The 13105-nt window shown below is 39.9% G+C and overlaps 1 protein-coding gene across 4 annotated transcripts in view; it reads left to right on the forward strand.

Annotated features, from left to right (window-relative positions):
• Positions 1-13105, forward strand: part of KIF15 (kinesin family member 15) — a 119197-nt gene that overhangs the window by 36192 nt on the left and 69900 nt on the right. For 3 of the 4 annotated variants that reach the window (XM_082348345.1, XM_082348344.1, XM_082348346.1), the window contains exons 2-4: positions 6128-6170; positions 6661-6844; positions 9692-9768. In XM_082348345.1, coding sequence (XP_082204471.1) covers positions 6128-6170; positions 6661-6844; positions 9692-9768 — 304 coding nt within the window. Of the gene's footprint in view, positions 1-66; positions 168-6127; positions 6171-6660; positions 6845-9691; positions 9769-13105 lie in introns of those variants that run through there. The other variant, XM_082348347.1, reaches the window with a different exon arrangement.

The following is a 13105-nucleotide window of genomic DNA, read 5'->3' on the forward strand; positions in this document are numbered from 1 at the left end:
TGGCAGCCTCCATGCTGGCGTCAACGTCCGACCTGAGCGCCAAATTTAAATTCGCGGCCATCTTGAGTGGGCGGAATCTCCGCGAGCGGCTGGGTTGGAAGAGAGGGCAGTCGCTCCGTCGGTCTCGGGATCGAGGGGTGAGGGCACCATGCCGTCCGGTTGCAAAAGTAAGTGAGAAGCCCAGGCTTCGTGAACCAGAACCCCGTCTCCGCCCCCAAATACGAGCTTTCCTGCTGGGCGGGAAGGGCAGGAGCGGACTGAGCGGCGGGGGATGTTTGGAATCTCCCTCTGTCTCTCCAAGATAATACACTAATGGAACAGCTCTCTTCCCTTCCGTCTGTGTGTTGGGCGCACGCTACGAGCCTGGCGCAATTTTAAGCTCTGGGGCTGAGCAGAGAACCGGAACCGAGCCCTCATCCAGGCGCTTGGCGCCTAAGCGACCTGCTGGTTCTTCCCTCCTGTTCTCGGTCCTGCGGTTTCGTCGCTGGCCTCTTCCCGAGTCCGGACCCGGGCTGCCTCTCTAGGTATCTTCGCCTGAGGGTCAGCCCCAGCTCTCACTACCTTCTGTGTATTTCCACAATACTGACTTTCCTGAAGGGAAGAACTTATTCTTGTTCCAAGCATGTCTTTCTCTTTTGGAGGGTCCGCTGTGGACTCTCCTTAGGTAAGGGACTTTTAAAGCACAGAATTCAGTAGTGTCTTTATATTCTCACAGTCCCTTTTTTCTTCTCAAGGAGACCCCTTCAATTTCTTCCTTTTTCTTATGGAAGGGAGCCTGTCATTTTTGCTTTTGATAAACCGTTCAATTTTACTAATTTCTTGGTCCTTTGCTGTTCCTGTATACCTGCCTCTTACATTGCCTAACCCTTTAAGGAGTCTTGGTTTTTTAAAGCTGATTTTGAGCTGATTAGATGGATCTTTGTGAATGGTATGAATGGTAACGAGGCGATGCCTATGTTAGAAGATTGAAGAAATGGTGAATTTTTGGTGTTTGAACCTTTCAATAACGTTAATGCTTTTAGCTGTCAATTGCAATTCTTTTCTGATATGTTTGTTGTTTTACTTACCTTTTAGGTCCATCATACCATTAACACCTCATTATGCTCTCTTTTTCCATCTAAAATGTTCCTTTTCCTCTCCCATTTTCAGTATTCAGGGAATATTAGCACACAAATTGGTACGTTATTGGAGCAAAATGTTGATCGCTCTTTCTGCACAATCACAGTGTTCAGTAAATCTGGACTCAAGCAAAAGAATTGGTGTTTGTGATATTAGAGCATCTGTTTATTTAATGGAAAGTGACATATGTATGTGACTGTGTTAAAAGACTCTGTCCTGTCTGTACACATCAAGAAGTGATGGGAGGGCTTCCCTGGTGGCGCAGTGGTTAAGAATCCGCCTGCCAATGCAGGGGACACGGGTTTGATCCCCGGTCCAGAAAGATCCCACATGCCGCGGAGCAACTAAGCCCGTGCGCCACAACTACTGAGCCTGCTCTCTGGAGCCCGCGAACCACAACTGCTGAGCCCATGTGCCACAACTACTGAAGCCCGCACGCCTAGAGCCCATGCTCCGCAACAAGAGAAGCCACCGCAATGAGAAGCCCGCACACCGGAACGAAGACCCAACACAGCCAAAAATTAATGAATTAATTTTTTTAAAAAGTGATGGGAGCAAGGGTATTCACAGCTCCCCTTTATGGTGGTGGTGATTTCCATGGGGAACTCTCCTGCTCCTTTAAGTTTGTTAGCAAAGTGGAGGTTGATGACACCCCAGGTAAGTGCATTCCCAGCAGTCTAGAGACAGGGACCATGAAGTGGGAACACAGGGAAGGAGAGAGCCCGTGCAGTGCTCCCTGCAGCTCTTACTTTTGTGCTCATGAAGGTCATTTCTTGTGACAGCACTGGCACCATGGGCTGCTGACTGAAATCAGAGAAATGAGAATGTGAAATAACCCTCATGAAATAGTCACTGAGTTTAAGAGTCCCTTTCTGAACTTAATCATATTTGGTTAGATGATCCATAGCTATCTGGACTGCAGAGTAAGCATCTAAGGTTTGTTTGTTTGTTTGTTTTTATTGAAGTATAGTTGACTTACGATGTTTCAGGTGTACAGCAAAGTGATTCAGTTACATATATTTTTTTTTTATTTATTTTATTTTCTGATTGTGTCATCTGCCTGCTCTAAATTCTTCTTTTTTTTTTTTTGTTTTAACTTTTCATTTTATATTGGAGTATAGCCAATTAACAATGTTGTGATAGTTTCAGGTGCAGGGCAAAGCGACTCAGCCATACATACACATGTATCCATTCTCCCCCGAACTCCCCTCCCATCCAGGCTGCCACATAACATTGAACAGAGTTCCCTGTGCTATACAGTAGGTCCTTGTTGGTTATCCATTTTAAATATAGTAGTGTGTACATGTCAATCCCAAACTCCCTAACTATCCCTTTGCCCCACCCTTCCCTCCTGGTAACCATAAATTCGTTCTCTAAGTTTGTGAGTCTGTTTCTGTTTTGTAAATGAGTTCATTTGTATCATTTCTTTTTAGATTCTGCATATAAGTGATATCATTCTCCTTCCTTGTCTGACTTAACTTCACTCAGTATGACAATCCCTAGGTCCATCCATGTTGCTGCAAATGGCATTATTTCATTCTTTTTAATGGCTAATATTCCATTGTATATATGTACCACATCTTCTTTATCCATCTAGTTGCTTCCATGTCTTGGCTATTGTAAACAGTACTGCAATGAACACCGGGGTGCATGTATCCTTTCAGACCATGTTTTTTTCTGGATATGTGCCCAGGAGTGGGATTGCAGGGTCATATGGTAGCTCTTATTGTTGAATTGTCTATTTCTCCCTTCATTTCTTGTCATGTATTTTGGTGCTTTGTTACTAGGTGAATATGTGTTTGTTATTTTTTTTTAAGTAATTTTATTTTTGGCTGTGTTGGGTCTTCGTTGCTGCATGTGGGCTTCCTCTAGTTGAGGCGAGCGGGGCCTACTCTTCATTGTGGTGTGCGGGCTTCTCATTGCAGTGGCTTCTCTTGTTGTGGACAATGGGCTCTAGGTGCGTGGGCTTCAGTAGTTGTGGCTCGCGGGCTCTAGAGTGCAGGCTCAGTAGTTGTGGCGCATGGGCTTAGTTACTCTGCAGCATGTGGGATCTTCCTGGACCAGGGCTCAAACCCGTGTCCCCTGCGTTGGCAGGTGGATTCTTAACACTGCACCACCAGGGAAGTCCCTGAGTATATGTTTATATCTGTGTTATCTTCCTGGTAGTTTGACCCTTTTATCATTATAAAAAATGTTCTTCTTTATCTCTAGTAACTTTGTTTTAAAGTCTGTCTGAAACCTGTATAGCCACTCCTGCTTTCTTGTGATTGCTGTTTGCATGAGATAATCTTTTTTCATCCTTTTACTTTCTATATGTTTATATCTTTGAATCTAAAGTGTGTTTCCTTTAGATAGTATATAGTTGGAGCATGGTTTTTCATCTTAGTCTGACAGTCTCTGCCTTTTGATTGGGTTGTTTAATCCATTCACATGTTGTTATTGATTTGGTTGTATTCACATCTGGCATTTTACTTTTCATTTTCTATGTGTCACATGTCTTTTATGTTTCTCTGTTTCCTCTTTACTGCTTTTTTAAAAAAATTTTTATTGGATTATAGTTGATTTACAATGTTGTGTTAGTTTCAGGTGTACAGCAAAGTGAATCAGTTATACATATATATAATACATATATCCACTCTTTTTAAAATTCTTTTCCCATGTAGGCCATTACAGAGTATTGAGTAGAGTTCCCTGTGCTATATAGTAGGTCCTTATTAGTTATTTATTTTATATATAGTAGTGTATATATGTCAATCCTAATCTCCCAATTTATCCCTCCCTACCTGTTACGCGCTGGTAACCATAAATAATTTGTTTTCTACATCTGTGACTCTATTTCCATTTTGTTACTGCCTTTTTTTTTTTGGAGGGGGGCCACGCCACATGCAGGACCTTAGTTCCCTGACCAGCGATCGAACTCATGCTCCCAGCAGTGGAAGTGTGGAGTCCTAACCACTGGACCACCAGGGAACTCCCTGCTTTCTTTTTTTGAAGTTTTTTTCTTTAATGATTGCTCTAGGGTTTAACATATACATCTTAACAGTGTCAGCTTTTATTTTTGGCTGCGTTGGGTCTTCGTTGCTGTGCGCTGGCTTTCTCTAGTTGCAGCGAGCAGGGGCTATGTAGCTTTCTTCCCTTTCACCCCCTTCTTTGGTATTGTTGTTAAACAAGTTACATCTATTGTTAAAAACCCAACAATACATTACTTTACCATCTTTAGTCATTTCCTTAGGCTATTACAGCTTTGTTCCTACCCACCTTCTTTGTGCTATTATTGGCAAATATACATATGTTTCTATATGTTGTAGGCCCAACAATACATTATATACATATTATTTTATACAATTGTTTTTTAAATCAAGTAAGGGGAGGAGAAAATAGGCATTTCTATTGTTTCTTATAATTACATGATCACTGTTACCTGGTGCTCTTTGATTTTTTTCATGTAGATTTGAATTTTACTGTCTGTGGTCACTACTTTCAGGCTGAAGAACTTCCTTTACTATTTCTTTTAAGGTGGGCCTTCTAGCAACAAACTCTCTCTCTAATTCCTCTGGCCTCTGTTGTTTCTGCTGAGAGTCAGCTGTTAATCTGATTGGGGTTCTCTCATAAGTAATGACTCTCAGCATTTTTACTATGATGTATCTGTGGATCTGTTTGTGTTTATCCTTTTTGGAATTTGTTGAACTTCCTGGATGTGTAGATTGCTTTGTAATGAATTTGGGAAGTTTTTGGCCATTATTTCTTTGAATTTTTTCTGTTCTTTCTTTTTCTTTCTCTTCTGTTCTTTCTCCTGATACTCCGCATTTATGTATGTTGGGATGCTTAATGACGCCCCACATTTCTCTGAGGCTCACTTCACTTTTCTTCATCCTTTTTTCTCTCTGTTCTTTGACTTTTATAATCTCTATTGATCTATCTTAGAGCTTGCTTGTTCTTTTTTCTGCCAGTTCAAATCTACTTTGAGCCATTCAAGCGAATTTTTATTTCACTTGATACACTTTTCAACTCCAGAGTTTCCATTTGTTTCTTTTTTTATAATTTTTCTTTATTGATATTCTCTATTTGATGTGGACATTGTCCTCATACCTTCCTTTAATTCTTAATTTTGATTTCCTTTAGTTCTGTACATGTTTATAATGGCTACTTTGAAGTCTTTTCGTGACAAACCCAGCATGTAGGCACTCTCACAGGCAGTTTCTGATGCCTGCTTTTTTTCAGATTTATGGGTCATACTTTCTTGTTTCTTTGAATTCCTTGTAATTTTTTTGTTAGAAACTTGACATCTTAGATAATATGTTGTAGCAACTCTGGGTACTGGTCTCCCCATCCTCTAGGATTTATTACTTACAGCAAGAGGAGAATACCAGGATCTTTCCCAAAGCAGTCTCTCCCTGAACAGCAAAATTGGGGAAGTTTTAAGCTAAGCGTACATACATATTCATGAAGGGACTTGATTGAACTGAGGAAATTTAGCATAGAGTTGGGGCAAAGGTCGACAGAGTCCAAGCCTTAGTCGATTGAAGTCTGGAGGGTCACCATCGTAATTCCATCCTCCACCTGACTATGGGCCTTAGTTCCTGCAGAACTCAAAGGTATATTATTATGTATATCCCTTGAGGAACCTGGACGCTGCCCCAAGGCTGCACCGTGGTTTCTCGACTGCTCCTCCTTGTTTCTGCATTTCCTCCCTTAAGGTCATTAATTACAGAGACATGTTTGAGGGCAAGCATTGCGCCAGGCTTAGACCACAAAATGGCTTACACCAAAATGGGTTCTCTTATGTCAAGAAAGCCATTCCTGGTTCTCTTTCTCCGGGGACCCCCTAACCTATCTGCTTACAGTTAGAATTAGAAGGGAGAGGAAGATCTAGGCTTGTCCCCTGTCACGCCCAGGCCAGGGAGCCGGGAGCCTGAGGAGTGTCAGCAACTGAAGAATAGGCTAGAAGAATGGGGTTTTCATGTTGTACTTTTAAAAACCTTTAATGACTTCTTATCTTTTTTTCTAGCTGAGTTACGCAGTGTGACAAATTGTCAGTCTAACCAACCAAGGTAAGGAAAAAATCTTGTTGATGAGACCAAAAGAATTAGGGATGTAGTATTCCTAAAACGACCATTTAGCATAGTAAGTAAGGGTTCCTTGTTTCAGCATTAAGCTTTGTCCTCGGCTACCTGGAAATATGGAAAAATCACATCTCCTCCCCAGCCCCTGTCCCCTCACCTTCCAGGCTGAAAGATGGAATCAGTAACATAATTCTCCCTTGGGATGACTTATTTTATTATTGCTATTAAAGGGAAGTCAGAGACAAGCAGAGCTTAGAGCTGCCTTTCAGTTGATTTCAAGTAAAGGCTTTTGAAGTTGGCTGATGTGAAGCAAATCAGTAAAGGGTGTGGGTTATGTGAGACTCTTGAAAAAAGGTAAACGTAAATGGGTAGATCTTGGACTTTGTTGGGGAAACTCAGAATAGAAACACTAGAGGCAATATGAGGCTTACATCCTTTGTCTCCAGTAAACTTAGCTGCTATATTTTTTTGTCTTTAGTAATGAAGGCGATGCTATCAAAGTTTTTGTGCGAATTCGCCCACCTACAGAGGGTTCTGGATCAGCTGATGGAGAGCAAAACTTATGCCTATCTGTGCTGTCCTCTACGACTGTCCGGCTGCACTCCAACCCTGAGCCCAAAACCTTCATATTTGATCATGTGGCAGAAATGGACACCACTCAGGTAATGATGATTTTGGGAACTCAACTTTTCATTTGGAACATATAAGATTCTGTTATTTGGGAGGATTTCACTTCTGGTCTCTTTAGTTTGACAGATCTCAGATAAGGAAGCTCAAACATTCCATAAATATTTTAAATTTAATATTATTAAATATTTTTCTTCCTTCATCAGACTTTGTACTAGACTGACAAGCCTGCTTTATTTTCCCTCTCCAACCTGTGATGGAGGTTGGTGAAGGTGTACTTTTCAGAGCCACTTGGATGATTGATAAGTAAAGTTGAACTGCCTAGTTTAAGAAGAGTGTCTTAGTTCTGGCTGCCATTACACAAATATCATAGACTGGGTGGTTTAAACAACAAACATTTATTTCTCACAGTTCTGGAGGTTGGGAATCCAAGATCAAGTGCAAGAAATCCAGTGTCTGGTGAGGACTCACTTCCTGGCTTGTAGACAGCTGCCTTCCACTGTGTCCTCACATGGTGGAGAGAGAGAATTCTCTGTGTCTCTTCTTATAAGGGCACTACAGGCATACCTCACTTTATTGCACTTTGCAGATACTGTGTTTATTTACAATTGAAGTTTTGTGGCAGCTCTGCATTGAACAACTCCATTACCATCATTTTTCCAACAGCACTGCTCACTTCATGTCTCTGTGTCACATTTTGGTCAATATTTCTTGAAATATTTTGTTCTTTTTTGTTATTATTATATTATGGTGATCTGTGATCAGTAATCTTTGATGTTACTATTGTAATTGTTTTGGCATTTTTTAGCAATAAAGTATTTTTAAATTAAGACATGTACATTGTTTTCTTAGAAATAATGCTATTGCACACTTAATAGACTACAGTATAGTACAAATATAACTTTTATATGCACTGAGAAACCAAAAAATTCATGTGACTTGCTTTATTGCTATATTCACTTTATTGAGCTCATCTGGAAACGAACCCACAATATCTCCGAGGTGTGCCTGTACTGCTATCCTGAGGGCTCCACTCTCACGACTAATTACCTCCCAAAGGCCCCATCTCCAAATACCGTCACGTTGGGGATTAGTGTTTCAACATATGAATTTTGGGGAGACATTCAATCCATAGCAGAGAGTGATTGATTTAAGATTACTATGGTGTTGGGACTCCCCTGGCGGTCCAGTGGTTAAGACTCTGCGCTTCCAATGCAGGGGGCACGGGTTCGATCCCTGGTAGGGGAACTAAGATTCCACATGCCACAAGGCGTGGCCAAAAAAAAAAAAGATTGCTATGGTGTCAATAACTTTTTCTAATTAAGGACAATTTAGTTAAAATCTAGTCAGCACTATTCAATAGAACTTTCTGCAGTGATGGAAATGTTCTGTAAATGTGTTGTCCATTACATTAGCCTCTAGATACACATGGCTATTTAAGTTTAAATTAATTAAGATTAATTAAAATTTCAAATTCACCTTTTCAGATTATTAATTTCTCAGATGCCCTAGCCACATGTGGCTGTTGAGCACTTGAAATATGACTAGTGCATCTGAGGACCTGACTTTTAATTTTTATTTAATTTTAATTAATTTAAGTAATAGCCACATATGGCTAATGGCTACTGCATTGGACATCACACATCTTGATTACTCCCTCATACACATGGATGTTTTTGGTGAGACATGTAGATCTTTAGATCTTTTTTCATCTAGGGCATGGCTGGACAATGGAAATAGAAAGTGAGCCATATATATAATTAAAAATTTTCTAGTAGCCACATTTTTGGTCACGCCGTGCAGCTTGCAGGATCTTAGTTCCCCAACCAGAGATTGACCCCGGGCCCTCAGCAGTGAGAGTGCAGAGTCCTAACCACTGGATCACTAGGGATTTCCCTAGTACCCACATTTTTTTTTTTTTTAATTTATTTATTTATGGCTGTGTTGGGTCTTCATTTCTGTGCGAGGGCTTTCTCTAGTTGTGGCAAGTGGGGGCCACTCTTCATCGCGGTGCGCAGGCCTTTCACTGTCGTGGCCTCTCTTATTGCGGAGCACAGGCTCCAGATGCGCAGGCTCAGTAGTTGTGGCTCACGGGCCTAGCTGCTCCGCGGCACGTGGGATCCTCCCAGACCGGGGCTCGAACCCGCGTCTCCTGCATTAGCAGGCAGATTCTCAACCACTGTGCCACCAGGGAAGCCCGCCACATTTTTAAAAAGTAAAAAAGAAACAAGTAAAATTAGTTTTAATTCTGTATCTCATTTAACCCAGTATACCTAAAATACCATTTCAACATGTAAGGAACATAAAGCAAGTTATTAATGAGATATTTTTCCATTCTTTTTTTTTTCATGTTCAGTCTTCCAAAACTGGTGTATGTTTTATACTTACAACGCATCTCAAGTTGGACTAGCCACATTTCAGGTGCTCTGTAGCCATATGTGTCTCATGGCTACTATACTAGACAATGCAGATCTACGAATTCTTGCATTGTTGATAAGGCTGCATCTATTTATATATAAAAATGAAAATAAAAATCAGATATTGATTATTTAGTATAAGCTTGTGGGAAAAGTACTGAAGAACATATAGGGCTATGTATTTTATGCTAATACCAGTATAATATTGCGTGCAGTATGCTAAATTCTATATGAACTCTAGATGTGAGGTTTAAATCTATAATTGCATAGGAGATTAATGGATATAATTATGTTTACAGTTTTATCATCTTAGCTATTTTAGCCTTTTTCCTATAATAGCTATAATTTTCATGTTATTGCAAATGAAAATTTGCACACAAATTTTATTATATTTTAGAATGTAGTTTAGGAAAAATGTTTTCATTTTTGTGAAATGTTAACATATTTGGTGCTTAACATTTGTAGGAGTCTGTGTTCTCAACTGTGGCCAAAGGCATTGTGGAGTCTTGCATGAGTGGCTATAATGGTACCATCTTTGCATAGTAAGTTGTTCACAGTTTCCTTATACAAGGGTACAATAGTAAGTGCTTCTATTTGTTTCCTATGGCTTCTGTAACAAATGACCACATACTTAGTGGCTTGAAACAACACAAATTTGTCTTACAGTTCTGTAAGTCAGGAGTTTGACGCCAGTCTCTGAGCTAAAATAAAGGTGTCAGCAGGGCTGTGTTCCTTTCTGAAAGCTCTAGAGGAGAATCTGTTTTCCGACTTCTAGAGGCCATCTACATTACTTGGCTTACAGCCCCCTTTCTCCATCTTCCAAGCCAATGACATGCAACTGGCTCTTCCTTAGTCATGTTGCTCTCTGACTGAGCTGGGCATGTTCTTTAATTTTAAGGACTCATGTGATCTGATTGGCCCCACCTGCATAAGCAAGGTGGACGGGATTAAACTCTACCTCCTGGAGAGGAGAGGATCTACATGTTATCTGGGATTCTTCTGTAAGGAAGATTGGTCTTTTTGCCCCCATTAATTAATTCATTCATTTATATGGTATGGACTTACATATATTTATTTCATACTTTGGGTTATAATCTAATACTACATTATGTTTATCTTGTTGCTTACATTGTTCTAGCTTGGCCATTGGGAGCTTTTTGAGGTTGGTTTGTGTGTCCCTTTGACATGTCACATCCTTTTGTTTTTTGAGCACTTCCTTTATGATGCTACAGTATGCTCCTGGCTCATCTTATATTTTCCCTGTCTGAGACCTAGAATCAGCCATTTTGGCAAGGAGCCCTGGTTCCTTTTATTGGAGAATGGTGTTTAGAAACTAAGGGCACTCAGTGTGTTTGTTGCTACTGGAGTGTCATTGCTTCTAGGCCTTTTCAGCAGACAGAGCTAGGTAATATATGTATGTATACTAAGTCATGTATACAGACATATCTATAATTGTTTCTGTTTCTATCCATTTCTATATACAGTAAGGTAAACTTGAGTTCATACTGATGTCTCTGACTCTAATGCAAGGGTTTAGAATCCACATGGGTTCATTCTAGCCTTCCTTTCTTGTTTATCTGTAACTTCCCTTGCTGACAGTGAGAAACCCGGGCTCCCACTGCTACCATCCGTTTATTTATTTGTTCATCCCCAGTACACATGTAAAGCAGTTTCAGAATTGTTAGCCTGTATCCCTGTGAAGAACAGATTTACTGCGTGCAGTGTTTATGTACAGATCCTTTTTTTTTTTCCTTAAGTCCTACAATTTCTAGTCAAAACCTCATTTTGTAAACTTACTTAGGCCAGCCCCTTTGCCACCTACACCTTTCAGTGCAGTATGTCATGAACTTGTAATTCAATTAGATACATTCCATCCTGGGGTCTCTGACATCCTAGTTGATGTGTTTTGTTTGTTTATTTAGTTTGCATACTTTAAAGTTCACCCTTTGTGACGTACAGTTGCATAGTGTTTTGACAAATGCAGAGACCCAAGCATTTAGCAGCCCTATTGAAGAGAACAGTTCCTCCACCTTGAAAGTTCCTACTGTTTGTCCCATTAATAGTCAGCCACTCCTTCCCCGCCCCCCGACCACCCCGCAACCTCTGGATACACTAATAAATTTTCCATTCCTATAGCTTTGCCTTTCCCAGAGTGTCATATGATTGGAATCATACAATATGTAACCTTTTGGTTCTGGCTTTTTTCATTTAGGATTTGTCTATGTTGTTGCATGCATCAGTAGCTTTTGCTTTTTCTTTCTTTCCTTTTTTTTTTTTTTTTTTTTTGCCGAGTAGTATTTTACTGTGTGGATTTACCACAGTTTTTTTTTTTTTTTTTTTTTTTTAAGATGAGTGTTTTATTTTTTTTTTATAAATTTATTTATTTATTTATTTATTTATTTTTGGCTGTATTGGGTCTTCGTTTCTGTGCAAGGGCTTTCTCTAGTTGTGGCAAGCGGGGGCCACTCTTCATCGCTGTGCGCGGGCCTCTCACTGTCACGGCCTCTCTTGTTGCGGAGCACAGGCTTCAGACGCGCAGGCTCAGTAGTTGTGGCTCACGGGCTTAGTTGCTCCGTGGCATGTGGGATCTTCCCAGACCAGGGCTCGAACCCGTGTCCCCTGCATTGGCAGGCAGATTCTCAACCACTGCGCCACCAGGGAAGCCCACCACAGTTTTTTTATTCACTCCCCTGTTAAAGGATATCTTGGTTGCTTCCACTTTTTGGCAATTATGAATAAAGTTGCTACAAACATTCAAATATTGGGTTTTGTGTGAACATAAGTTTTCAAATCACTTGAGTAAATACATAGGAATACATTGCTGGGTCATATAGTATAAGAAACTGTCAATCTGTCTTCCATATATATGTTGAAAGTGCGTGATGATGGGAATTCCCTGGTGATCCAGTGGTTAGGACTTGGTGCTTTCACTGCCGTGGGCCTGGGTTCAACCCCTGGTTGGGGAACTGAGATCCTGCAAGGCTCACAGAACAGCCAAAAAAAAAAAAAAAAGTGCATGATGATTCTGAATTTCTAAATGCTGGCAACCTTAAAATACTGCTCTAGGTTTAATGTTGGAATGTAAGCTGACAACCTTGGCAGTTCTACAATTTCAGTTTTTTTTACAAGGTGAATCATTTCAGATTTATTTCATAAATAGGAATATAATTTGTAGTACAATTATTTTTTCCTTTTCTTCTAGCAGTAGACTTCCTAATTTTATTTAGAGCCAGAGGTTTTTAATAAGATGTAGTGAATTATGTAATTAATTTTGAGCAGCTGATGCTTTTTTTGTGTGTGTGCCCTTGGTTCATCTGTAATTGGCTCAAAATACAAGAAAATAAAAAATAAGAAGCTTAAAGCTTGGATTCATCTTGTGCACAAATTCTTCCTTGAAAATTTGCCTTTGCCTTTCATGCTTACTTTTCAGTTGTGTTCAGCAGAACTAAATATTCTCTCTTGACCAGTGAAGCAGATAACCATTTTCCCATGTCTTCTCAAGAAAAAAAAAGATTTTTTTTTCACAGAATATTTTGAGTGGTAAGGTTCAAAAATCAATTTGAAATAAGAGCCACAATTACCAGAGATTATATATCTTCAGAACTGTTTTCTTTGAAGATCCTTAGGCATACTAATTATAATATTTAATTTGAAAATTGCTTTTGGTAGTTGAGGGCAGAAATGAAAAACATACGGAGAGAAGTGAACATTGATTTATTGGTTGGGTGAGCATACTTTCCGGTTTACTGTAGACAGTCTCAATTCTAGAGTTATTGTTAATAGTGTCCCCTTCACTTTCAAGTAGGACGCTGAACAATATCCATTTCTTATTCTGAGTTAACTGAAGAACTTTTTTTCCCCTACTTCTGAAAGAAAGAG

Source organism: Balaenoptera borealis (genome assembly GCF_965194805.1).
Source record: "Balaenoptera borealis genome assembly, chromosome: 12".
NCBI lineage: Eukaryota > Metazoa > Chordata > Mammalia > Artiodactyla > Balaenopteridae > Balaenoptera > Balaenoptera borealis.